This window comes from Vulpes vulpes, chromosome 3 (assembly GCF_048418805.1).
Source record: "Vulpes vulpes isolate BD-2025 chromosome 3, VulVul3, whole genome shotgun sequence".
NCBI lineage: Eukaryota > Metazoa > Chordata > Mammalia > Carnivora > Canidae > Vulpes > Vulpes vulpes.
In genome coordinates, this window is record NC_132782.1 from 80,807,883 (window position 1) to 80,833,737 (window position 25,855).

The window sequence follows — 25,855 nt, forward strand, 5'->3', positions numbered from 1 at the left end:
GCTCGGGGCTCGCGGCGCGGCCGCCGCCTCTCGGACACCGGGTCCGGCACCGGCTCCGAGCCGCGGCCGCCCAGGGAGCGAGCGGAGGGGCGGGCCGGGGCGGGGCCTGGAGCTGCGGCACGAGGGCGGGGCGGGGCGCGGGCGAGCGGCCCAGCTGCCCTGCGCGGCCCCGCCCCGCGCCCTCGGCGGCGCCCGCCCCGCCCTTTCATTCATCGTCGCGCGAGCGCCGGGTCCCCGCAGGGCGCCGCGACGCCGGGACCGTAAGCCGGGGTCGGCGGCCTCGCAGGGGAGGCGTGCTCCGAGGCGGCACCGAGGGAGATGCACAGGCCCGGAGAGGGGCGCCCCCGTGGCCCAGCCCCGAGCTGGAGGAGGCGGTGTGGGCCCTGGGGCCGAGGTGGGCGCCTGCCAGGCCCCGCCCTCTCAGGCCTGCAGTGACGTCTCGTCTCGGGCCCTCACCGGCTAGGCAGGGAGCTGCAAGAGGAGGATCTGGAGAGGGGCGAATCTGCGCAGGGTCTGCCCTTTCGCGTGCCCGAGATCTGGAGCTGGCGCTGCCCTGAACAGGGTTTGGGCTGGGTGAGGTGGCCGGGGCAAGCGGGCTGTCCCCAAAGCACAGGTCCCCAGCCTAGCACTGAAGAAGAGGACGACCCTGCCTAAAGGGGGAGAATCCCAGTATGCTGGACCTGGGGAGGGGGTGACCCTTCCTCCCTTTAGACACTCCCACTTGATCCCAGGGCAGAAAGGTGGTGAGTGGAGAGCTTGAACCACGTGCCTAGGTACACCCAGTAAACAAGGGTGTCCGGGCACAGCTGCCCAGACTTGGGCTCTGCATAACGTGTTTGTCTAGACTCGTCTAGCCAGGGCCCGCAGCCCATGGCCTGCAAGGCAAGGGCACTCACTCCTGGGTGCAAAAACAGTTACCTGGGGATGCGAGAAGATATTAGAATTTTAATTTTTGATAAGGAAGAAGCTGGGCTTTTAAAATGCGTAATATTTAGATCGGTGTTGGTGCCCTTCCTCTATCTGTTGGTCAGATGGCTTTGGGAGAGGGCCATAGTGCAGGGTGGAGGACGGCACCACAGAATGAACCTTGAAGGGCCGTGGTGATGTTGTCAAGTTTTAACAAAACAAAAGCTGGTACAATGGACTCGAGGCTGCCAAAGATTCCTGAAAAGAAAGCAGAGGTTGAAGACAATGCTAATACAAGACTAACAAAAAAGATGGAGCTGGCACTTCTATCCTGATAGAACCAATGAGTGGCTCTTCAGATCCGATGCATTCAGTCGCATTGCTCATATAAGGTATTAAATTTTTTTAGCAAAAGAGGAACTTTTTACTTTTATTAATTTTTAATAAGATTTTATTTATTTATTTGACAGAGAGAGCACAAGTAAGGGGAGTGGCAGGCAGAGGCAGAGGGAGAGGGAGAAGCAGGCTCCCCTTATAGTAGGGAGCCTGAAGTGGGACTGGATCCCGGGACTTGTGACCTGAGCCGAAGGCAGACGCTTAACCACTGAGCCACCCAGGAATTTTGTACTTTTAAATAATATAACCTTTCAAATACTGTTTTTTTTTTTTTTCTTATCTTTTGAGGACTCTTAAACTCTGCTTTTGCATGGTTATGTGATGAACATATTTTATTTGTGTAGTCCCGTATGTCTATAATTTGCAAGTGAATATGAGTACTTGTGTGTGGTGGGGAGCAAATTCAGAGCCTGACTTGGATGTGTTAAGTTTTGGGTGCCTGTTTGCCATTCAAGTGGCAAACGTATATATATATATATATATATATAATATATATGTATGTATATATATATACATACATGATGGTTGCTCAAAAATATTTTAATGATGGGGGTTCACGATAAAAATTTTCTAGATGAGGGGTCAAGAGCTCTGTTGCAAAGGCTCCTTTACCCCAGGTCAGTGATCGGGATTTATCCAAACTTGCTACACTGGTGCCTGGCTAAACACAAGCTGGTGACAAGCAAAAAGCTCCTTGGAGACACTGTCATAGTATGAGCCCAAGACTGTCATCCAGGGCAGGGGCCTGAGCCTGGGCTGTCCTAGCCTAGGGACAAAAAGAGCTGGTATCACGGGCTCCCTGCGGTTAGGCACAGTCTGTCCCCTTCTTGCCCACTCTGGTTGACCATACCCAGACATGCAGGTCAGTGACTCCCCTGCCCTGTCTTTGACCCAGCTGTCACTGGCACCTCACACTCAGTGCGTCTAGGCCGGAACTGTGTGCCTGGAGCTCTTCCTCCACAGGTGTTCATCTCTGTAACACCACCTTCATCTAGTGGTTCAGGCCAAAACTAGCAGGTGGCCTTGGCTTCTCTCAATCTCTCCCACTGCCCCTTGCAGATATCTGATCCATCGGCAAATCTATTGACTTTCTGTACAAAATATATCCGGAATTTTACCCCTCCTCCTCCCTGGTCTAGCTGGGTGCACAGTGTGATAGTCCCCAGCTCATGTCCAGCTCATGTCCACCTATTACCCCTTGGAGCCTCTGAACACATGGGTCAAAGTGTGGCCTTTTCTTGCCTTTTTTTTTTTTTTAAAGATTTTTATTTATTTATTAATGAGAGACACAGAGAGAGACAGAGACACAGGCAGAGGGAGAAGCAGGTTCCATGTAGGGAACCTGACATGGGACTTGATCCCAGGTCTCTAGGATCACACCCTGGGCTGAAGGCAGGCACCAAACTGCTGAGCCACCCGGGCTGCCCCTTTTCTTGCTTTTAAACCCAAAGCCCTTGGGGCACCTGGGTGGCTCAGTGGTCCGGGGATCCAGTCCCTATCAGGCTCCCCGCAGGGAGCCTACTTCTCCCTCTGCCTATGTTTCTGCCTCTCTCTGTGTGTCTCTCATGAATAAATAAATAAAGTCTTTAAAAGAAAAATGAACCCAAACCCCTTTCTTTCATCTTTACAGGACATAGCCCCTGGCTACTTTGGTTTTATTCTCTCCTTGCTCACTTTTGGTAACCAGGTGTATCTCTTTGTTGTTCTGACTTCCTAAGCATATGCTCATCATCTCAGGGTCTTTAACTGTAGGTCAGATGTCCCTACCTATCCTGATAACTTAACATTCTTTCTCACTCTTTATCTTCTTTCCTGGCTTTCATTTCTTTTTAATTTTTAAAAATGTATTTTTAAAAGCTTATTTATTTATTTATTTATTTATTTATTTATTTATTTATTTATTTTTAGTAATCTCCACACCCAACATGGAGTTTGAACTCATAACTCTTTTTTTTTTTAAGATTTTATTTGAGAGAAAGCACATGAGCAGGGGGAGGAGCAGAGAGAGGGAGACATGCTGACTCCCCGTCAAGACCTGAGCCAAAGGCAGACGCTTAGCAGACAGAGCCACACAGGCGTCCCCTAGCCACACTTTAAATACTTCATTGTCAAGGGCCATTTCTATCACTGCAGAAAGTTCTATCAGACACTGCTGTGTGAGATCTGACAGGAGGGGGAATTCAGTACTTCACAAATCAGGACACAACAGCAGCTCAGCTGAAAGGTCTCACATTTATTACTGAACCAACCTACTGGGATAGAGGCATAGTAACAGTGAAAATCATTCCCCTGATAAGACATGTCTATTGGCCAGGTAGGAAGGATGTTTCCATATTGATAGGATAGGAATATGTGATCTCCATGCGGCTTAAATATGTGTGCCAATTATGTTTGCTATTTCATGATGTGCGATGCTTCCTCATAGACCCAGCTTGGTTCTTCTCCAGTGTCTCCTCTTAGAGTTGTACCTGATTTTATTACCAGTTTTCATCCGAATCCACCGGGGAATAGGACGATTCTGCTTTTGTTTCTTGGCCAGGAATCGCTTGATTCTGAAAGTCTTGTGAGAAGACATGGCGATCACAGTCAGCCACACGCAACCAGGATGACGGCAGAAAGGAGAGAGCTGAACTCATAACTCTTCCAGCGAAACCAGCCAGGTGCCCCTTCCTGATACTCTGACATTAGAGAAAATCCTTTATTGACCGTTCCCTGGGGCTGCTGTAGCAAATTGCCAGAACCTCGGCTTAAGTGAACATGGGTATGTGTGTGGGGGAGCAGATTAAGAAACGACAGAGATTAATTTTCTCCTAGTTCAGACACCAGGAGTCTGAAATCAAATCAAAGGCTGCACTCCTTCAGGAGACTCTGGAGGAGAATCTAGTGCCTTTCCTCTTCTACCTTCTTTTTTTAAAAATTGCAGTAAATAGCACATAATATAAATTTACCATCTTAACCATTTTTTTTTTTCTTTTAAGGAAGCTCCACGATTAGCATGGAGCCCAATGCAGGGCCCAAACTCATGACCCTGAGATCAAGACCTGAGCTAGAATAAGAATAGGATGCTTAAGTGACTGAGCCACCTAGGTGCCCTCCCTTTGCCCATTGTTAAATCAGGTTATTTTGGTTTTTTTTTTGTTGGTGAGTTGTACAAGTTCTTTATATATTTGGTATATTAGACCTTTATCTTATATAGAATTTGCATTCATTTTCTGTAGATTGCCTTTCACTCTGTTGATTGTGTACTTTGATGCATAAAAGTTTTAAGTTTGATGTAGTCCCATTTGTCTTTTTTTTTTAATTGCCTGTGCTTTTGGTATCATATGTAAGAAATTGCTGCCAAGTCCAACATCATGGAGGTTTTCCTTATATATCTTCTAGGGGAAACATAGAGGTTTCCTAGAAGAAACGCATAGTTTCTGGTCTTACATTTTAAGTTAATTATCATATATAGTGTAAGACATGATTTCTTTTTCACGTGGATATCCCAGTACCATTCTTTGAAGAGATTGTCCTTTCTCCATTGAATGGTCTCCGCACCCTTGTCCATGATCATTTGACAAAATATGTGAAGGTTTATTTCAGGGCTATCTATTCTGTTCTACTGATCTATATGTTTATTTTTATGCCAGTACCACATTGTTTTGATTACTGTAGCTTTGTAACATATTTGAGATCAGGACATATTAGTCTTTCAACTTTGTTATTTTTTTTTTTTTAAGAGTTTTATTTATGTATTCATGAGAGACACACACAGAAAGACAGAGACATAGGCAGAGGGAGAAGCAGGCTCCTCACAGGGAGCCCGATGTGGTACTTGATCCCAGGACTCCAGGATCACGACCTGAGCCAAAAGGTGGATGCTTAACCACTGAGCCACCTGGGCATGCCTTACTTTTAATTTTTAAAATTATTTTTTGTTTTTCTGATTTTATTAGCAACTGATTGCTCTTTCTTTTTCATTCTCTCTTTTTTTTAAAGTAGGCTCCATGCCAACGCAGGGCTTAAACTCATGACCCTGAGATCAAGACCTGAGCTCAAGTAAGATACTTAATTGAGTGAGCCACCCAGGCTCCCCATGCAACTAATTTCTTTGTGTTAAGTTTGTATGCTACAACTTTGCTGAATTCATTTATCACTTTTTAAAAAAGATTTTAGTTATTTATTCATGAGAGATACAGAGAGAGAGAGGCAGAGACATAGGCAGAGAGAGAAGCAGGCTCATTGCAGGGAGCTGGATGTGGGACTCGATCCCGAATCCCGAGATCACACCCTGAGCCAAAGGCAGATGCTCAACCATTGAGCCACCCAGGTGTCCCCATTTATTACTTCTAAAAAGTTGTGTGTGTGTATGTTTAATCTTTAGGGTTTTCTACATATAAGATCATGTAATCCGTGAACAGATAATTTTACCTTTTTTTTTTTTTTTTAGGATTTATCTATATTATATATAGAGAGAGAGCACAAGCAGGAGGGGCAGAGGGGAGGGAGAGAAAATTTCAAGAAGACGCTGCTAGAGTGTGGAACCCAATTGGGGTTTGATCCCACAACCCTGAGATCATGACCTGAGCTGAAATCAAGAGTCAGACGCTTAACCAACTCTGCCACCATGAGCCCGTTTTACTTTTTATTTTTTTAAAAAAGATTTTATTTATTCATGAGAGAGAGAGAGAGAGAGAGAGGGGCAGAGACATAGGCAGAGAGAGAAGCAGGCTCCATGCAGGGAGCCCGATGAGGGACTCCATCCCGGGACTCCAGGATCACGCCCTGGGCCAAAGGCAGGCACTCAGCCGCTGAACTGCCCAGGTGTCCCTGCTTTTTAAAATTTAGATGCCTTTTATTTCTTTTCCTTGCTTACTTGTTCTGGCTAGGACTTCCAATATTATGTTAAGTAAAAGTGGTGAGTGGACATTCATATTCCTGATTTTAGAGGGAAACCTTCCAGTCTTTCACCATTGAGTATGATGAGGGTTGTGGCCTTTGGTGTGTAGAATTAGCTTTCTTCTATTCCTAGTTTTTTTTTTTTTTTTTTGAGTGGTTTTTTATCATGAAAGGGAATTGAATTTTGTTGATGCTTTTCTTGCATCTATTGAAGTGATTATGTGACTTTTGTCCTTTATTTTGTTAATTTAGTATATTATATTGATTGATTTCATATGTCAAACCATCCTTGCATTCCAGGAATAAATTCTGCTTGGTCTTGGTGAATGATCCTTTTAATGTATTATTATATTCAGTTTGATAGTATTTTGTTGAGGATTATTGTGTCATTATTCATTAGAGATATTAGTGTTTCCCCTGAAAAGTCAATCAGTAAATCAGTTAAAATTACCAGCTATTTTGAGACATAATTGACAAATAAAAATTGTATATATTTGAATCGTACAATGTGATGTTTTCATATACATATATAATTAAATGTTCACTGCAGTCGAGCTGATTAGCATTTGCCTCACTGATAGGCTTACTTTGTGTGTATGTGTGTGGTAAGAACACTTTAAGGTCTACTCTCAGTGGGGTGCCTGGGTGGCTCAGTGGGTGAGTGTCTGCCTTTGGCTCAGGGCATGATCTTGGGATCCAGGATTGAGTCCCACGTCGAGCTCCCTCCAGGGAGCCTGCTTCTCCCTCTGCCTGTATCTCTGCCTCTTTCTCTGTGTCTCTCATGAATAAATAGATAAAATCTTTAAAAAAAAGGTCTACTTTTAGCAAATTTTGAGTATACAATACAGGATTATTTATTATATGTACCGCGCTGTACATTACATCTTCAGAACTTGTTTATCTGGGTAACTGAAACTTTGTACCCTTTGGCCAACATTTCTTTGTTTTCCCCAAACCCCAGCCCCTGGCAACCACCACTCTACTCTTTGCTTCTATGAAGTTGACTTTTTTAAATTCCACATATAAGTGATATCATGGAATATTTGTCTCTGTGTGTCTGGCTTATTTTATTTAGCATAATGTCCTCCAGATTCTTCCACGTCATAGCAAATGATAGGATTTCCTTGTTGGCACATAATTATTCATAGTAGTTAATTATGATCCTTTGCATTTCTATGGTAGTGGTAATGTCTCCTGTTTGATTTCTAATTTTATTTATCTGAGTCCTCTCTCTTGGTTTCTTAGCTAATCTAATTAAGGTTTGTCAATATTGTTTATCTTTTCAGAAAACCAACTTTTAGTTTTGTTGATCTTTCTTTTTTTAAAAAAATTATCTGAGAGAGAGAAAGTGGCGGGGAGTGGGGAACGAGCAGAGGAGAGGGACAAGCAGACTCCCTGTTGAGCTGGGAGCTCAACCCTAGTACCCCAAGATCATGACCTGGACTAAAAAAAGAGTGGCTGAGCCACCTAGGCAGTTTGTTGAACTAATTTTGTTCATGTATTATTTTCCTGATTTTGTTTAGTTGCTTATTGGTGTTCTCTTACAGCTCACTGAGCTTCTTTCTTTCTTTCTTTCTTTTTTTCTTTCTTTCTTTCTTTTCTTTCTTTCTTTCTTCTTTCTTTTTTTTTTCTTCTGAGCTTCTTTAAGACAATTATTTTGCATTCTCTGTCAAGTAATTCATGGCTCTACATTTCTTTAGAGTTGGTTACAGGAGCTTTATTAGTTTCCTTTGGTGGTGTTGTGTTTACCTAATTCTTCATGATCTGTGTAGCCTTAACATGGGTGTCTCAGCACTGAAGGATCAGATGCCCCTTCCAGTCTTTACAGACTCATTTTAATAACAATAGACCTTTCCCTTCCAGTTCCCTGGATTTATGGGTCTGTCTCTGGGGTTGTGTTATAGTGGGGCAGCAGCTGGATCTCATTTGTTGGGCCCATGGTGGGGTCTGCAGTTGTCAGGGCATGGATGGGTGTGGCTTCTGTTGTGATATTGGGCTGGTCCTTGGGTGGGCAAGACTGCTTCCAGGCCATGGTACCGTGGAGCTGCAGCCAAGTCATGAAATTGTCCCTATAGTCAGGTCCAAGGCCAGCAGGCCTGTTACTGGGGGCTGGATGGGCATTACCCCTCCTGGATCCTTTGGTGGAGGGGCTCGTGCCAGGGTCATGGAGAAGCAGGGTGGTGCCAAGCTCATAGCTACTGCTCTGCAGCTGGGACCACAGCTGATAGGCCTGCCACTAGCTTGTGAATCTACCTTATAGAACTGGTCATTGTGTGGGGCACCTGGGTGGTTCAGTTGGTTGAGCATCCAACTCTTGGTTTTGGCTCAGGTCATGATCTCATGGGTCATGACATGGAGCCCTGCGTTGGGCTCTGCCCTCAGCGGGGAGTCTGCTTGAAGTTTCCCTCCCCCCCACACCCTCTCTCTTTCTCTCTCTCTGTCTTAAGTACATAAGTCTTTTTAAAAAATGGGCATTCTGGGTCATGGGCTCCACTGAGGTTTCACCTCCTACCAGCTCCCACAAGGGCAGTTTGGTCTCTGAATGTGAATGGCTGCCAAATACACGTCTCTGTGGGGGTGTGGATGAGGCTGTGTTCTGCATCTTTGTGTGTGTGTGTGTGTGTGTGTATGTTCTGCATCTTGCTGATGTCCCTTCTTTGTAGTTTTCTCTTCTTGTGTTTTTGTCTGGTGTTTGTATCAGTGGCCTCTTAGAATAAACTTGGAAATATTCCCCCCTCCTCCATTTTTTTTTTTTTTTTTGTGTGTGTGAGGGGTGTGTTGGGGGAGACTTTCTGTAGGATAGGTGTTAATTCTTTAAATGTTTGGTAGAATTGACCAGTGAAGCCATCTGGTCCTGGGCTTTTTCTTTGTTGGGAGAATTTTTTTTAAAATTTTTTATATTTTTAAATTTTTATTTTCTTAAAGATTTTATTTATTTATTCATGAGAGACATACAGAGAGGCAGAGACACAGGCAGAGGGAGAGGCAGGCTCCCTGTAGGGAGCCCAATGTGGGACTCAATCCCAGGACCCCAGGATCATGCCCTGGGCCGAAGGCAGAGGCTCCACTACTGAGCCACCCCACTGGCATCCCTGCTGGGAGAATTTTGATTATTGATTCAATCTCCTTGTTACTCATCTTCTCAGGTTTTCTCTTTCTTCGTGAGTGATTCAGTCTTGCTCAGTTGTGTGTTTCTAGGAATTTATCCATTTCTTCTGGGTTGTCCCAGTTTGTTAGCATAGTTTGTCCAGATTGTTATAAGGATACTTGTGATGGCATTTAGTGCCCACCAGGATAATCCCATCTTCTGATCCTTAACTGAATCATATCTGCAAAGACTCTTTTCCCATATAAGAGCATTATATGGGAAGCATTAGGGGCTGAATTGTATCTCTGCAAAATTCATATGTGGAAGTCTTCAGTCTCCAATACCTCAGAATGTGACTGTGTTTGGAGATAGAGCCTTTAAAGAGGCAATTAAGTTAAAATGAGGTCATTAGAGTGGGTTCCGATCCAATCTGACTGGTGTCCTTATAAGAAGAGATTAGGAACAGATTGGCACCGAGTGAAGACAGCGTGAAGACAGAGGGGAAAGAAGAAGCCAAGGAATGGGGTCTCAGAAGTAACCAACCCTGCCAACACCTTGCTCTTGGACTTCTGGGCTCCAGAACTGTGAGAAAATAAATTCTGTTGTTTAAGCCCCCCTCTCTCCCCAGAATGTAGTACTTGGCTATGGCAGCTTGAGAAGCCTATAATGCAGCAATATTTACAAGTTTCTAGGGCTTGGGACCTGGATATCTTTGGGGCCATTATCAGCCTAACACATTAACTTACCATCTTTCTACCAGAGTGGCTAACGAATGAAAGCAGGGAGTTTATGTATTGTGTTCTTCAAGCAGTGTTTATCCTCAGGGAATGTATGTCCTGGTGTGGGGAGTCAGATAATGAGCAAAGAAGTGCAATATCCTATGTCACAGGGTGACGGGTGCTCTGGAGAAAGAGCAGGCAGGGACAGGTGAGGGAGGAGGAGACAGCTTGTAATTTTAGACAGGGACACTGAGAAGGTGACATTGGAGTCACTGAAGGAGACAAGGGAGCCAAGCCCGTTGATAGCAGAGGGAAGAATGCTCTGGGCAGGGAAGACAGCAAACCTTGAGGCCCGCGGTGGGGTGGCCTGCTCCCTGCAAGGAAAAGGCATTCAGTGCACGGCCTGGCAGAGGGCAGGTAGCAGGAGATGTGGTCAGAACAGCTGGTACGACTCAGGTAGGGGCTTCCAGGCCATCAAAAGGCCTCTCTGGGGCACCCGGATGGCTCAGTGGTTGAAAGTCTGACTTTGGCTCAGGTCGTGATCCCAGGTTCTGGGATCAAGTCCCGCATCAGGCTCCTCGAAAGGAACCTGCTTCTCCCTCTGCCTGTGTCTCTGCCTCTCTCTGTGTGTCTCTCATGAATAAATAAATAAAATCTTTTAAAAAATTAAAAAGGGCCTCTCTGGCTTTGGCCCTGAGGTAGATGGGAGCCGTGGTGGGGTTTTGAGCAGGTGCATGACTTGACTTAGGTTTTATTTATTTTTTAAAAAGATTGTATTTATTTATTTATGAGAGACAGATTGAGGCAGAGATGTAGGCAGAGACAGAAGCAGGCTCCTCGCAGGGAGCCCAATGCAGGACTTGATCCCAGGCAGTCCTCCGAGATCACAAACTGAACCAAAGGCAGACACTCAACCACTGAGCCACTCAGGTGTCCCGCTTGACTTAGGTTTTATTTTTTATTTTTTTTATTAAAGATTTTATTTATTTATTCATGAGAGACACAAAGGGAGAGGCAGAGACACAGGGAGAAGCAGGCTCCATGCAGGGAGCCTGACACGGGACTCGATCCCTGGACTCCAGGATCACACCCTGGGCTGAAGGTGGTGCTAAACCGCTGAGCCACCCAGGCTGCCCCTTGACTTAGGTTTTAAAAGGATTGTTTTGGCTACTGTGTGGTGAGGAGGCTAAAGGGGAGCCTGGGGGCTAATTGGGGAGCTCAGTGAAGAAGCTATGTTGGGTAATTGGGCAAGAGCTCCTCGTGGACCAAGGTACCCAGCCCTGGAGGTCGAGAGAAGTGGCTGGACTCTGGGTGTCTCCTGGAGGTAGTGCTGTGGGCTTTGCTGGGGAATCCTCACATGGCTCTGAAGCTACTGGCCTGACTCCCAGAGAGCCGCCAGAGCTGCTGCCCACCGAGACAGGCAAGGCGGGAAGGGAGTGGGTTTTAGAAGGAGGGAGGACCATGCTACATGGGGATGTCCATGAGACTTCCAGGGGGAAGTGGTAAAGTTGGATGTGTTTGGGCTCAGTGGTTGAGCATCTGCCTTCGCTCAGGGTGTGATCCCAGGGTCCTGGGATTGAGTCCCACATCGGGCTCCCTGCAGGGAGCCTGCTTCTCCCTCTGCCTGTGTCTCTGCCTCTCTTTCCGTGTCTCTCATGAATAAATAAATAAAATCTTAAGAAAAAAAAGTTGAGTGTGTTGGTCCAGAGCTCCAGAGAGAGTTCTACGCTGAAGGTGTCCATTTGGGAGTCGCCGAGGCAGAGGTGGCATCTAAAGCCAAGAACCATGAGCAACCAGAACAGGGAGGCCCCAGGGCTGACTGCTGGCACTAGCAACTTTCAGAGGCAGGAGTGTGGAGAGGGGTCCAGTGAGGGATACTTTGGTTGAATGAATGAATGAGTCTCCTTTGTCACTACCCTTGGGCAAGCTGTGTCACCCCTCATGGACTGTCACAGGGGGGTCCCCTTGTGGGTCTCCATTAACCTGCCCCTCCCCCCTTTCTCCTTTTGTCCCCCTACCTCTGGGTGCTCCATCTGTCCCGACCCTCCTCCCCGTTCTTCCTGGTACATTGTTTTTTGCCATCTATCTGGGATAGCCTCCCAGAGTGTCACCCCACCTGATTCTCTTTCCATCTCAGCTGCTCCTGGCACTGCGAGGGTTCTTGTGGGCAAACACACAGATACCCACACTCCTGGCAAACACCTCCCTCACCACCCTTCTGTCCTGGGGGGTATGCCCCCAGCCGTGGGGTCGGCTCTCAGGAGGACAGGTGCAGGCATGAGACCATGTGGGGCCCTGGAAGTGGAATTGGTGGTTTGGGGAGGGGATTCCAGAATCTGGCACCCAGGGCGGGGTCTAAAGGGGAGTTGTGGGCTCCAGGTGGGCATGTGTCCAGGCCCCGTGGATTTCTGGCCCCACAGAGCAGGGAATGGTCCTGGGGATGGAGGTCTCTGGGGCTCCCAGTGCCACCTGTAGAATCTCATTTGTTATATTTTATCAAGAAGTGAAGCTGTGCTGTGTGGGTGAATGGTTCTTCCTTTGGGGGTGGGGGATGTTTCAGAGGGAAGCGCGCCTTCTGCTTTTCTTAGATGGGCCCATCTCTCCCCTCTCTGAATGGCTGTTCAACAAGGCCAAGGGTTTGGTCTGGACAGAAGGGTCATTTTGTTTCCTCCATCGCTTCAGCTCTACCCTCAGCATCTGGAGGCCACCCCCAGGCCTGGGAAAGGTGTGGCTGAGTGGGTGAGCCCCCTCCTCCAGGGAGATCCCCATGGGTGGTTGTGGGTAGGGGGCTGGTTAGCACCAGCTTCTTCCCCAATGAAAGCAGAAGGGCTTTCTTTGTTGAGGAGTGAACAAAACTTGAAGAAGGTTGATATACCCGGGAGCGAGCCGAACCAGGAGCGGCAGGTGATTTTGGTAAATAGCTGCCCCTAAATGTACCTTGAAGAGTACAAGTTCCTGTTTCTGCCCTGGGGCGGATGGGAGAGTACAAAGGAGGTCACGACACAGTTTCCTTCAAAAGGTTTTCATTTATTAGTCTTTTCTCAAGCCATTGATTCTCTGTTCATGTTCAAAAGAAAAAAAAAGTGTGTGTTTCATCCAGAGTTACACCAAAGTGATGAAGCTGAGTTTTCTACTGGGGAATATAGCTCCCCAGATCAGAAAAAAATTTTTTTCTTTTCAATTAATCACGAAAACAAAACCAAGAGAACATCCACAATCCAAAATAATCCCCAAATATCCAGGACAAAAAATAAAATATTTATTGATCTATCACAGCGAGACACAAAGAGATGGGCGGGGTAGGGGTGGGAGATGCTCTGAAGTTCAGTGGTTCGAGGGAGGGATGGGGGATACAGTACTGCATGGGGGGGACCCAGGTTGGGGAGGAGATTCCTGCCACCCCAGCTAGCATAGCTCCTCACACCCTGGGTGCTCAGGCCCCATCGTAGGGGTGTGTGGGGTGGGTTGGAGGCAGGGTACAGGCCGCCAGGACAGGGTAACCAGGTTGATGGTAGGGGGCACCCAGCCAGCTAGTGGTGCTGGGTGGTCAACTGGGGATAAGGAGGGATGGACGGATGGACAGATGGATGGATGAATTCCACAAGAGCAAGAGGGCTGTTTCCAATGGGGGTCTTCCAATCCGAAGGTGTCCCCAGAAGTGGGGAAGAGGGCTCAGAGATGGTATGACCGAATCCAGCTTGAGGCTTTTGGTGCTTAGGTACCAACTGGACCGCAGCCAGGGTTGGGGGGGGTGGGTTCTGGTGGGCAGGGGGAGATGGGACTGCCCAGGGAGTGTCCGCACCATCTTCAGAGGAGCCCCAGGGAGGGGGTTCCCGAGGGGCTGCCCTTCCCTCCTCCCTCCCCCAGGAAGATGAGAGCACCAGCACGTAGCACCAAGTTCCCCTGGAGATGGAGAGTGTGTGGAGGGGGAGCTCCTGGGTGGGAAGGGGGTGGGGGCAGGTGGCTAAGCCCACCTACCCCCGGCCTCTGAAGTAGGGGGTTTCCTGGGGCCCACTTGGCCACCACTCTTGTTTCCTTGCTTTGTGGATTTCCAAGGCCACCCAGCCTGGCCTGTCCCTCCCGGGGTGGGGGCTGGGGGGGCGCGTAGGGGTAGGGATCACAAGGGGTTTACATTCTCCACCAAGCAGTAGCACCAACGTTGATGAGGTTGTGAGTCAGGGGTCCTGGGAAGCTCACTTTCTCTTCCGGCCACAGGATTTCCCCAGGCAGGCCCCACCTGGCCAGGAGGAGGCACACATGACCGTCGGACCCCTCCGGGGTACTGCCCAAGCCCCTGTCCACATAGTCTCATACCCCCATCACCACAATGGAGAACAGAGGCTCCAAAGCCATGAGAGGCCTGGCCACAGCCTCCCGCCAAACTCTGAGCCACTTGCCTTAACTCCTACTTGGCAGGTGGGAGGGAGCTAGGCCTGCAGGATGGTGGTCTAATCAATGCTCAGAGAGGGGAAGGGGCCTGACCTGGACAATGTCTGTATATTCTGAGCACACTGTGTTTGGGAAGCCTTCAGCAAGCAGCTCTGAACACACTAACTGGCCTCGTTTTAAGCCATCGAGGCACCCCTGTCTGGAAGGAGGGCCTGGTGTAGTTTCTACCTCTGCTGGAGCTCAACGTGGCTCCATACCGCCACCTGGTGGCAGCGAGCAGCCGAGTGGGGCAGGAGGACAGGCTTTTCCTGTGAAACTCATCCAGGCCTGGATGTTTGGAAAGCAGTGGCATCTATCAGGCCCGGGGCATCAGGTGGTGCCTGATTGAGATCTGGGTACCCCGGACAGGGTCAGGCTGGTCTTGCCTCTGCCTCTCCCTGTCCTGGCCCCAGCTGCCTCCTCTGTGTGGTGGGAAGTAGGTGGGGACAGGCTGAGTAGACACAGGAACGGGCCTGTGTTCTTCGGGTCTCCTTTGGGCACTGTTGGGAGGGGCCTTGGGAAGCGGTGACCATTAGCTGCCCCCCACATTCCCAGAGGGACGTCTGCATCTTTGAGCAGGTGGTGCACCTTGGGTCCCCCATCCACCCCTCAGATTCCCTGACTCTAGGGTCTGTTGTCCTGTTTATCCTCTCTCTCCTCTGTTCCTCTGAGCTCCTCCCTTCTCTTTCCCTTGTGGGCTCCTCCTGGTGGGGCTGGGGGTGCGGGTGGGTAGCAGCGAGGGAGGAACTGCCCGGCCTGGCTGGGGCGAGCCTGGAGGGTCCCAGGCCCATTCTTAGCTCTGAGTGTCTGGGTCTGAGTTAGATGCAGGGATGGGAGTGACGAGTCCAGCTCCCTGCAACCTCCCCACTCCCTCCCTGCCTTGTCTAGCCCAAACCCGCTGTCCCCCTCTCAGGCTGATGGACCCCAGTCCTCTGCCTCTCCCCCTCCCTACCCTCTCCCAGGGGTGGAATCTCTACTCACCTTGGTATCCCAGGGCTCCCAGGGCCCCTCCATAGGGCTTGGGAGGTTTACCTGTGGAGGGAAGGGTGAGAGTTGGGGATGGGGGCAGGCTTTGCCACCTTGCCCAGAACCCCTGCCATGAACCAGGCCTCTGGTCTCTCGCAGAAGATTCTGAAGACCTTCCTGCCCCTCCTGCCTGGGCTTCGGGTCTCCCCCCAGCCTGACCCCTGCTGTGCTCCCTACAGAGGGTCACCTGCCTGTGGAAGTCTGAGCAGCTAGGAGGGTGCCCCCTGGCCATGCAGACCGCCCCACCCTAACATGCCCTGGGCTTTGACCTCCCTGACCACTTGCCTGAACAGATTTTATTCTCCCCTTACATGTGGTCATCAGGCTCTCCAGTTACCCCAGACACCAGGGCTGGCCCAGATCTCCATCTCCTGGTGTCCCGTTCCATGCCAAGCTGGGAGCTCCAGGAAAGAGGTCCTTGCCCTCATCCCTACACCCCATGGCTGAATTTTCTTGGCATCGGAGGGCCAGCCCAGGGCTGTGGCCACAGTCACCACTGCCACGGTAGCACCCTACCCCCACTCCATGAAAGTAGCTCAGGGCCCCAACTCACCACCAATTCCCAGGCCCCCGGCTCCACCACCTGCAGGACAGGGAGAGGGGCCATGAGTGAGTCCACTTCTGGGGGAGCCCACCAAACCCCACCCTGGGCAGCCAAGTTCTGGGCCTGGGTGTTGGGAGCCCTGGACTCTGCCTCACTCATCGTGTGACCTTGGGCAAGTCCCTGGCACTGCCTGAACCTCAGTCTGCCTCATGTGGAACATGGTGCTTTGGACAAGCTGATGCTCCCTGGCCTTGCAAGGGAGGGAGAGGAGAATGAGGGAGGCCCAGCTTCGTGTAGGGAGATCATAGGTCTGCCCTGGGTCCTGGCTCTGCCCTTCCAAGCAGATTAAGCAGCAGAGATGGCAGGATGGGGCTAGAGGACTAGGTGGGGGGGGGGGGGGGACCGAGGGACAGGGAGCCTGGGTGTACCTGGGTAAATAGGAGACAGTCCGAAGCCAGGTCTTGCTGCAACTCCTGTGGGAGAGGTTCAGGGTTGGCATGGGGCAAGCCCTGCCGCAGCCTCATCACGTACTGCCTCTCTGCCCGGGACCACCTCACCTCCTCCCTGCTGTGCACCCCTCGCTGGCAAGAGTAGCTTTCCTTACAAACCTCGACTCCACCTGGCATCCCTGCAGGGGGCCTCATGCCCCCAGCCCGTTGGCCTGGTCTGTTGCCCATGGTGTACCCCCTGGCCCTGAGGCCTGCCACTTTGCCTAGGATGTTCCCTTTCTTGGACTGTCCCTTGCACCCTCTCTCTCATGTCTGTGTGCTAGATGCAGCTCCAGGAATTCCCCTGGCTGGCCAGAGAGGCCTCGTCTAGACCCAGGCGGAGCTGGGCATCTCACAGAGACATGGCCCCTACCTCCAACTTGGAATGGCCTGGTGGCTCCCAGGACACCGCCAAGGCCAGCGGCACCTGAGAAGAGGGTGGGCAGGGGTTAGGACGAGGCACAGCTGAAGGGGCCCTGAGCAGCCCCTCTGGGTTCTAGGGCCAGGGGTACCCTGGGCAGGCCTTCAAGGGCAATGGGAGCCAGGTGGAGGTCTGAGCTGGGCCGGGGATGGGGCAGGGTGGTGGGGGCAGAAGCAGCCTGACATCTGGGCAGCAGGAGGGCAGGAAGGAGTGACTCACCATATTTGGCTGCTTTAGCAGCTGCAGCTGGGGACACACCTGGGGAGATGTAGGGCACAAGAGTCAGGCGTAGCACCCCACAGGCCTGTCCCCTCCTGGCCTGCCCACCCGCTCATTACCTGCCACCATCCTCCGGCCACCCTCCCTCATCCATCCAGCTTCCCAAAAGTCTTTAGGAAGCTTTTCCTGCCTGTCCAGTCTGGAGCATACAGGATGAGACTCAGGACGGTATAGGTAGGGGGACACAGGGATGACCCACGAAGGAGTGACATGTCAACACGAGCCCCCCCAACCTGCGCCCTCAGTGGCTGAGAATTTTGGGGGAAAAATTTCCCTCCCAACTTTCCTTTTCCTCTCTGGGCAATGGGCACAACCATCCTCATCCTGATGAATTCTCACTTAAGGTGGGCGGGGAGGCTGACAGAGGAGAGTGAGAGGAGGGGGCCCTAGCTTGCGTTTGCAGAAGGTCCTCCAAATGCTGCAGGCCAGCTTGGGGCTGGTGTGGCAGGGTGGGAAGGAAAGTCAGTCTCTCTCTCTCTCTCTCTCTCTCTCATACACACATGCCCCCTTTACCCTCTGATCCCAGAGCAGACCCTCACCTCCGAAGCCCCCAACCCCTGGGATGGCTCCCCCGGCTCCGAGCCCCCCGACTCCCAGGGCTCCGGCTCCCCCGAGGCCTGTGGAGAAGCTGTGTGTTAAACTCCTGCTGGTGGGAATGGCGGGTCTATCTGCAGATGGTGGGGTTCTCATCGCAGGACCCTGGTAGAGCCTGAGCTCCCAGAGCCTCGCAGGGTGTAGTGGTGCCAGGGTGTGGGCTGGGCTCCAGGGAGACTGCTCCTCAGGGCCCCGTGCATGGTCAGAGGCCTCCCCCCACCAAGCCCCAGGGCCATCCAGTGCTCACCATATTGGGCAGCTTTGGCAGCAGCTTTGGCAGCAGCAGCTGAGGCCGCAGGTCCGGCTCCTGGGGACACAGAAGGAATCAGGGGGAGGGACTCTCCACTGGCCAGTCTTCCTCCCTGCCCAACCTGTCCTGGGCTTCCGACTCACCTGCCACACCGCCTGGGACACCTGCTCCGCCAAGAGCCCCGATCCCTCCTGCTCCTGTGGAGAGAAGGTAAGAGTCAGTACCCCAATTTTTTCAGGGATGCTAGCTAAGCAGACATGTGGACAAAGCCATGTGACCCAGCAGAAGGAGCACTTGGCCAGGCACCTGGGTCTGAGACCTGGCTCTGTCCTGACCAATGGGGCAAGTCTTGAGTCTTGGCCTGCCCATTTCTTCTCCTTCCCAGGCAGCTAGCACTGAGAGCCACCAGTGCCTTCAGTGGTGGCTACGAGCTGCCGGGGGTAGAAGAGTACTGTCAGGTTCTGACAGCCCTGTGTTCAAATTCTGCTTTCTCCACTCATTATAGCTGTCGCCTCTTGGAGTCCCAGAGCTCCATCTCCCTAACAGGGGTGATTATCCGTACCCTGCTTCCACTATCAGTGTTTGGGAGGGTGAAGGGACACACTCCTGTGCACGAACTCTGAGTTCTGAACCACTACTCGGTGCGGAGCTGCTGGGTATGGCCACAGTTCACACGTCACCCTTCTCTGTGCTTCGAATGTTGTAACCTGCTTATTATTCATCACAGCAGGGAAGGGAGGGACCACTATCACCCCCATTTTGCAGATGAGAATATTGAAGCACAGCAGAGGTTAAGCGATGTCCTCAAGTTTCCACAGCAAGACCTGGCTCGGGAGCCAGCACCCTCAACTGCTTTGTTTCCCGGGCAACATCTGTTAGACTCAGGCGGCCGGCAGCCGGCCAGACACAGAAGAGGGGCCTGTGGGTCACCAGGCCCGCGGGGGGTGGGGGGCCGATGAAGCCGGGATTTTCCGCGGTGGAAACTGGCCCCAAGTGGACGGGCCAGGGCTGGTTGGCGGTTCCCTGGCAGGGGCCCTGGTCCAGCTCCTAGGAGGCCAGGAATGTGGGTGCCACAGACAGTGTGGGGCTGCCAGGTGGGGCTGCCAGGGCACCACGCGGAGGGACAGACAGGCCTGCCACGTCCTCCGGGCTCGTGGCAGGCGCAGTCATGCTGACAGCAAGGCAGGCGGGAGGCTGGGGGCCTGGACGAGGTGTCCCAGCACTGCTGGCAAGGAGGAAGAAGCTGCCCTGCTGATGGCAGGCCTGGCCCCTGACCCCTGGCCCCTGGCCTTGGGTCCCACGCAACTGTCAGGGCCAGAAGGGCCTTAGGGACCACAGTCCTCATCAGGGAACTGCCACCAGTGGGGCTGGAAATGTGAGGGACGTTTTGAGTCATCCTGGAGCTGAAGGCATGATAGGCATTCAGCAGGCCGGAGCCAGGCCTGCTAAACCATCATTAATGTGCCCTAGAAACTGCCTTTTTCCATCCTGACCCTCCCAGCCCTGTGCTGCAGGCTCTCGGCACTGGGCCCCGGCGCATGGACGGGAGATGGGTGACCAGGTGTTATCAGGGCTTGGGACCGGAGGGGGCAGTGTGTGGGGTCCACTCACCATATTTAGCTGCTTTTGCTGCAGCCAGGGTTCCGGGTACTGGGGAAGAGAGAAAAAGGAGAAGGGGGCTGGTCAGCAGCTGAGCTCTGTGCCCGGGAGTTCTGCCTCCTCCAGGGAGCCCTCCCTGACTTCCTCAGCCTTCACTGGTCCTCTCAAAGCTCTGAAACCATGGCTTTCCAGCTGGCACTCACTGCACCTCTGTTTTGGGCACAGAGTTCCAAGATCTAACCATGCTGCTGCCAATTAGGTCTGGAGCTGCATGAAGGCTGAGCTGCGCCTCCTTCCAACTGCCCCCCCATCTCCTCGTGCACAGTGTGGTCCTGGGGGCCTGTGGGTCCTAGTGGCCCTTTTGTCATCGTGCACTGACAAGGGGAGTGCACTGGCCCACTCAGGCCTGCTGACCTCAGGGGCCTCCACCCTCCTTTCCTGGGAGTGGGCTACTTCTCAGTTTGGAACTCTGTTCCTCCTCTCCTGAGCAGGCAGGTACTCTGAAATCTAGCAGCCTGGGGCTCCCTTTGCCTGGCCTGCCCCCCATCTGTTACCCCAGTCATCTCTGACTGCTTGGGGGCTCACTGCAAGCTCCTGAGTAAGGCTGCTGGGGATGTGCCGGCAGGAAAAGAGGTCTCCCTCCTCTGAGCTAGGGGGCAGTTTCTGCCCAGGCCCTAGAGGTCGCCTTACCTGCACCTGCCCCAAAGCCAGGAACGCCAGCACCAACTCCAAAGCCAGGAACACCAGCACCAACTCCAAAGCCAGGAACGCCAGCACCAACTCCAAATCCAGGGACGCCAGCGGGAAGCCCAGCTGCAGCCCCTGGGGGAGGTGGGCAGTGGTGGGGCGGCGGCGGGCAGGGAGCATGCACCCACAAGGGTGCCCTGCCCAGGGAGCTGAGTCAGGCCCAAGGGCGGGGGGCCCAAACCCACGCAGGGGCCTTCTCCCGTTACATCTGCCCTCTCTATACAGCCATCAAGAATGATCTTCCTAAGTCTCCCACCGACCGTCAAGTCCAGACCCTCCCAGGCTGGCACTCAGGGCTGCACAGGGACCATGGACACCACCCTCCTTCATGCCTAGTCTGTGCTGCCGACCCCCCTGGCAGCCGCTCTGGGATCTAATGAGGCTGCATAGCATGGTGGTGGGGGTGCAGCTTGGGGTCCCTCTGGGCCAGCTCTGGGCTCACGGGCCGAGGAGAAATGGGTGGCAGGGCACTCACGGTACTGCGCTTTGGCGGCCGCTTTAGCAGCGGCTTTGGCAGCAGCTGGGGTCCCCACTCCTGCAGGGAGAGGGAGGGGGTTCAGGGACGGCACCCAGGGAGGACTCAGAGGCCCCTAAGGCCCACTTACACGGGCAGCTGACCTGTAACACCACCGGGGCCAATGCCAATGCCGGGACCGACACCGGGACCGACGCCGGGACCAACACCAGGACCGACACCGGGACCCACGCCGGGACCCACGCCGACACCGGGACCTAACCCTGCAAGAGCGAGAAGAGCTCATTGTTAGCTCAGTCTTGACCAAGGACAGAAGCTGATGGGAAGAGCAGAGGGCTGGGAGTCAAGCGCCTTGGGATCATGTCCCAGCCTGGACACAGATTTGCTGTGTGATGTTGGACAAGTTACTTTCCCTCGATGAGGCTCAGCTTCCTCATCCCTACAATGAAGCATGTGTAGGATCAGGGGCCCTTTTTTAAAAATATTTTTAAGATTTTATTTATTTATTCATGAGAGACACAGACAGAGAGGCAGAGACATAGGCAGAGGGAGAAGCAGGCTCCCTGCGGGGAACCCAATGTGGAACTCGATCCCAGAACCCTGGGATCATGCCCTGAGCCGAAGGCAAATGCTCAACTGCTGAGCCACCCAGGTGCCCCAGGATCAGGAGCTCTTAACTTTTGGAAGACAAGGACCCCTTTGGGGCTTCTGAGGGTGACAGAGGCAGCTATACTGTAAAGGTAGCTTGGCAAGACAAGGAGACCTGGGCTCAAAGCTCAGCTCAGTGGCCGTTGAGCTCAGCAAATGTGGGCATGTTACTCAAGCTCTTAGAATCTCAGTTTCCACATCTGTAAAATGGGAATAATAATACCAACTCCATAAAGTTGGTGTAAGGATTACCCCCGTAAATAGTGGCTTGGCAAAAAGGGGTCATTTGCCATATGCGAGTTTGGGAGTCAGCAGACCTGAAGTCAAGATGTTCTCTGGCCTAGACAGTAAATTTTGTGATCTGAACCTTGATGTCTGCGAGTCCCTAAGGCCAAGGCAGAGGGGACCCCTCCTCCCACCGCTGGCCCAGAGCCTGGTGTACAGTTGGAATCTAAATGGGGCTGCTGTGGTTTGCCATGTTCAGGAAGGTGTGAATGCCTGGGCCTGCCAGGGGGGACTTCAGATGTAGCAAGAGACAGACAGCTTCATCAGGGTGCAAGAAGTAGTACTGTAGCTCTCGGAGCAGAGGAGTCCGGTGAGCCCAGCTGTAGTCCAGAGGGGGGACAGGCCCCGGCTTGGGCTGGGCTGGATTTGGAGGCAACAAGGGCTTTGGGAAGGCTGAAGAGCCAGTTCTGGAGGGCTCACCAAGGGCCGTTCTCACTTTGCTGTCCTGATCAGAACTTTACCTACACCTCTAAATGTGGTTGGATAGGCCGAAGGTGGTGAGAAAGCCCAGAATGTGACAGCTTGCCTTCCAAGGGTCACTGAGGCCCCAGAGCAAGGAATGTGAGGGAACAGTTCTCCAGGATGGGGGCTGGGAGCAGGATGAGGGGCTGGGGGATGCTTACCAAACTGGGCAGCTTTGGCAGCGGCTTTGGCAGCTGCAGCAGCTGGGGTCCCTACTCCTGGAGAGGTAAAGGGTAGGGTCAGGGGGCAGTCCCCAACACCCCTCTCCACATCTCCTCCACCCCCCACTGTCCCCTATCCTGGGAAGACCACCTGACCCTCCCCATGCTGCCTCCTCAACCTGCAGACAGAGAAGGAGTACACAGGGCCAGCGTGGCTCCCAGGCCCGCTGGGAGGATGGCCCACTAGCCCAGCTGGGCACGTCCCTTCTTGAGAAGCTGCTCTGTGACTGTGAGGTTCTAGCTCTGCTACGGCAGAGGGGAGCCCAGAGCCGATGTGCAGAAGCACAGACCCTCTCCCAAGCCTCTAGAAGTCTCTTGTAGCTGTCTGCTGAAGGTGGTGTTAATTAAAAAAAAAAAAAAAAAAAAAAATCTAACAGTGCTTGTATCCCAAACTGGAGGAAACAGCTCATTTTTTGAGGAGGAAACACAAAAGGAAAAATTTTCTCCCATAAAGTAGGCATGCAGAGAAGGAATCTGGTGGGGAAGAACAGCCAAGGAAGTCTCTAACTTAATCTCCTTGTAATTTCATTTCTTCTCTTTGGCCTGTGACTGCTGGGGGAGGATGAACCCAGGAGAGCCATAGGGGGGCACAGGCCCTCCCCCCGATCAGGAATCAGAGAGGCCACTGGAGTAAAAGAGGCCCCTCAGCCCTGGCAGAGCAGAGCTCCGCTGCCTATCCCGGTGGTGGCTAACTTCCCGAGCCGCCCCAGCAAGCTAGGATCCCATGGGGGGGGGGGGTCTTCCTTCCAAAGCAGGGAAATTTGCTCTCCCTCCTCCCCATCTCTGGGCTCCATAAAAGTCTTGCCAATCCGCAAAATGATGCCCTTGACCTGGTCAGCTCCAGGGCTCTGCGAGACAAACCAAACCCATCTCTGGGTTAGGGACACAGCTCACCTGGCACCCCTCCTGTGCCCGGCACACCTGCTACTCCATCTCCAACTCCTGGCACCAGTCCCCCTAAGGCTCCTACTCCTCCAGCACCTGGAGGAGTGAAGAGTGTCAGGCTCTGTCCCTCAAATCACCCAGTTCTTGGGAGAGTGAAGGGTCAGGGTGGTGTGGGGAGCAGAATGGCTGCGTGGGCACCTCCGACTTGCTGGTTTGGGGTCGAGGTAGTGAGCAGGGCCCCAATAACCGTAGTGGTAGGTAATTGAAGAGGGTGGAAGAGTTCAGAGTGGCTTTGGAAGATGGGGCTAGAGACTCCCCACCCCCACCTTGACCTGGGCCATTGAGCCCCAGAGGCCTGAGCATGAGATGGCTCTGCCCTTGTGCTGGAGAAGCGCTCTGAGCTTGGAGCCTGGGCACCACAGGACAGCAGGGGTCGGGAGGAGGGGAGGGTGCTAGCCTTGGCGTGGGGACAGGCAGGGCTGGGCACTTACCATACTTGGCTGCCTTGGCTGCGGCTGCTGCCTGAGCGGCTGCTGCTGCCTGGGCTGCAGCTGTGGGGAGGGAGAGAGCCCCTCAGGAACCCAACTGGATCCGGAGGGAGGCGGCTGTGCCTACCGCACACTTACCCAAAAGTGCTGGAACTCCTCTCTGCACCCTACCCCCAGCTCCCTGAGCACTCTGAAGCCCAGTCTATACTCTCCTGCACCTCCCCTCTCCAGAGCCCTACAATAGAGAATCCTTTCCTCGGTTCCCCACATGGAACTCAGGCTCACGGGAAAGGGGGGCTCCAGGAACACCTCCAGCTCCAGCTCCGATACCATAACCAGGAAAGCCTCCAGCACCAACTCCCACTCCGTAAGTGGGAATGCCTCCAACTCCCACTCCAGCTCTGGCCCCTGTAGAGGGAAGAGAATCAGGTGGAAAAGCGTCACAGTAAGAGAGGCTGGGAAGAGCTCGGGGTTGAGGGGATGCTGGTCAACTGGGAAAGAGGACACAAGCCTCCTCCAAGTCTGGTCCACGAAGGGCCAGAAACCATAAAATGGCCCCAGACCAGCCTCCTCCAGGGAGACTTTATGGACACCCCCCATCCCTCTGTGTTCTCCAATCCCTTTCTTCTCTGAGCACTTGGGGAAGGGCCTCGTTGTTGGCTATGGAGAGACTGTGGGCAGGACCATATCCCTAGCCAGGCTTGGGCTCCTCTGACAGGGCCCTGGCCAGGGTCAGGGACACTGTCTCCATTGGGAATGCCATACTGGGACTCTCCCATCACTCAGCCCCATGGTCTCATGGTAGGAGACATTTTCCTGGGGCCCAACAATTCCAAGTCCCAGCTCTGCCAATGACTTGCTGTGTGACCCTGGGCAAATTACTCCCCTTCTCTGGCCAGAATCAGGTGGGGCAGAGCTATCAGCACAGCACTTACCGTATTTGGCTGCTTTGGCGGCTGCTTTAGCGGCTGCAGCTGGTGACACAGCTCCTGGAGATACCAAGGGGAACACAGATGACACAACGGTCTACCTATCTATTTACCCTTACATCTCCCCTTCTACTCACGTGTTCATCTGTCTTCTTAACCACCCATTTTTCCACCCATTAATCTACCCATATGTCTGTCCATTTGTTTGTCTATCCTTGGGCTTCCATCCACCCCCTCAACCAACTTAATCAACTCTGTCCATCCATGCACCCACTTATCCACTCATCTGCCTACCTATCCATTCATCTAACTATCCAGTTATTCATTTTGCATTTGCCTTCTATGCACTCATCTCGTCATTTGCTCATACAACCATGCGCTTATCCATCTATTCATCTATCCACCTATCCATCCATCCATCCATCCATCCATCCTTTTTTCAATTTTATTTATTTAAAGATTTTATTTATTTATTCATGAGACACACACACACACACACACACACAGAGAGAGAGAGAGAGAGAGAGAGGCAGAGACACAGGCAGAGGGAGAAGCAGGCTCCATGCAGGGAGCCCGACGTGGGACTCGATCCTGGGTCTCCAGGATCCCGCCCTGGGTTGAAGGTGGTGCTAAACCGCTGAGCACCTGGGCTGCCCTCAATCCATCCTTCTTACCACTTATTCAGTGCCCTACCTGCCTTTCCACCTGTCTTTCTATCTATGCATTCATCTCTCTGTCTCTATGCATCCTTGTATTTGTCCCTTCATCTACCCATTCCTTCGTTCATCAACTTGTCCACTCATCTACTTGGCCATTCACCTACTTGCCCATTTGTCTGTCTATCCATCCATCCACCCACCGTTTACTGAGCACCTATTTAGCTAAGGGCTGGGGACACACTGACAGCCAGAAGACAAATTAGAGAAGTTGATGCTGGCTGTGACTAATTAGGAGGTTGTTACAGCCCAAGGAAGAGAAGATGAGGCATGGCCAAGGATATGAAGAAAAGATGATAGATGAGTGAGGTATTGGGGGAGTGCAAAAGTCTTAGCAATGGTTTTAATATTGCTTTCTTGGGTTGCCTGGGTGGCTCAGC

At 52.3% G+C, this 25,855-nt stretch overlaps 2 protein-coding genes across 25 annotated transcripts in view; both read right to left on the bottom strand.

Annotated features, from left to right (window-relative positions):
• Window positions 1–3,689: 3,689 nt before the first annotated feature.
• Window positions 3,690–3,877, bottom strand: LOC140598267 (large ribosomal subunit protein eL39-like). The gene has a single exon (XM_072752863.1). The coding sequence runs from the start codon at window positions 3,875–3,877 to the stop codon at window positions 3,722–3,724; it is 156 nt and encodes a 51-aa protein (XP_072608964.1). The 3' UTR covers window positions 3,690–3,721.
• Window positions 3,878–13,227: 9,350 nt separating this feature from the next.
• Window positions 13,228–25,855, bottom strand: part of ELN (elastin) — a 31,892-nt gene continuing 19,264 nt past the window's right edge. For 8 of the 24 annotated variants that reach the window (XM_072752870.1, XM_072752864.1, XM_072752872.1 and 5 more), the window contains 17 exons: window positions 24,766–24,819; window positions 24,116–24,238; window positions 23,834–23,893; window positions 23,352–23,438; window positions 22,398–22,454; window positions 20,985–21,104; window positions 20,842–20,901; window positions 20,310–20,441; window positions 19,632–19,670; window positions 18,164–18,217; window positions 18,018–18,077; window positions 17,716–17,793; window positions 17,117–17,155; window positions 16,417–16,461; window positions 15,998–16,027; window positions 15,400–15,450; window positions 13,228–14,227 (listed from right to left, as the gene is read on the bottom strand). In XM_072752870.1, the coding sequence (XP_072608971.1) occupies window positions 14,184–14,227; window positions 15,400–15,450; window positions 15,998–16,027; window positions 16,417–16,461; window positions 17,117–17,155; window positions 17,716–17,793; window positions 18,018–18,077; window positions 18,164–18,217; window positions 19,632–19,670; window positions 20,310–20,441; window positions 20,842–20,901; window positions 20,985–21,104; window positions 22,398–22,454; window positions 23,352–23,438; window positions 23,834–23,893; window positions 24,116–24,238; window positions 24,766–24,819 (1,133 nt within the window). In that variant the 3' untranslated portion in view covers window positions 13,228–14,183. Of the gene's footprint in view, window positions 14,228–15,399; window positions 15,451–15,997; window positions 16,028–16,416; window positions 16,462–16,849; window positions 16,904–17,116; window positions 17,156–17,715; window positions 17,794–18,017; window positions 18,078–18,163; window positions 18,218–19,631; window positions 19,671–20,309; window positions 20,442–20,841; window positions 20,902–20,984; window positions 21,105–22,397; window positions 22,455–23,351; window positions 23,439–23,833; window positions 23,894–24,115; window positions 24,239–24,765; window positions 24,820–25,855 lie in introns of all 24 variants that reach the window. The other 16 variants (XM_026019589.2, XM_026019592.2, XM_026019588.2 and 13 more) reach the window with 3 other exon arrangements.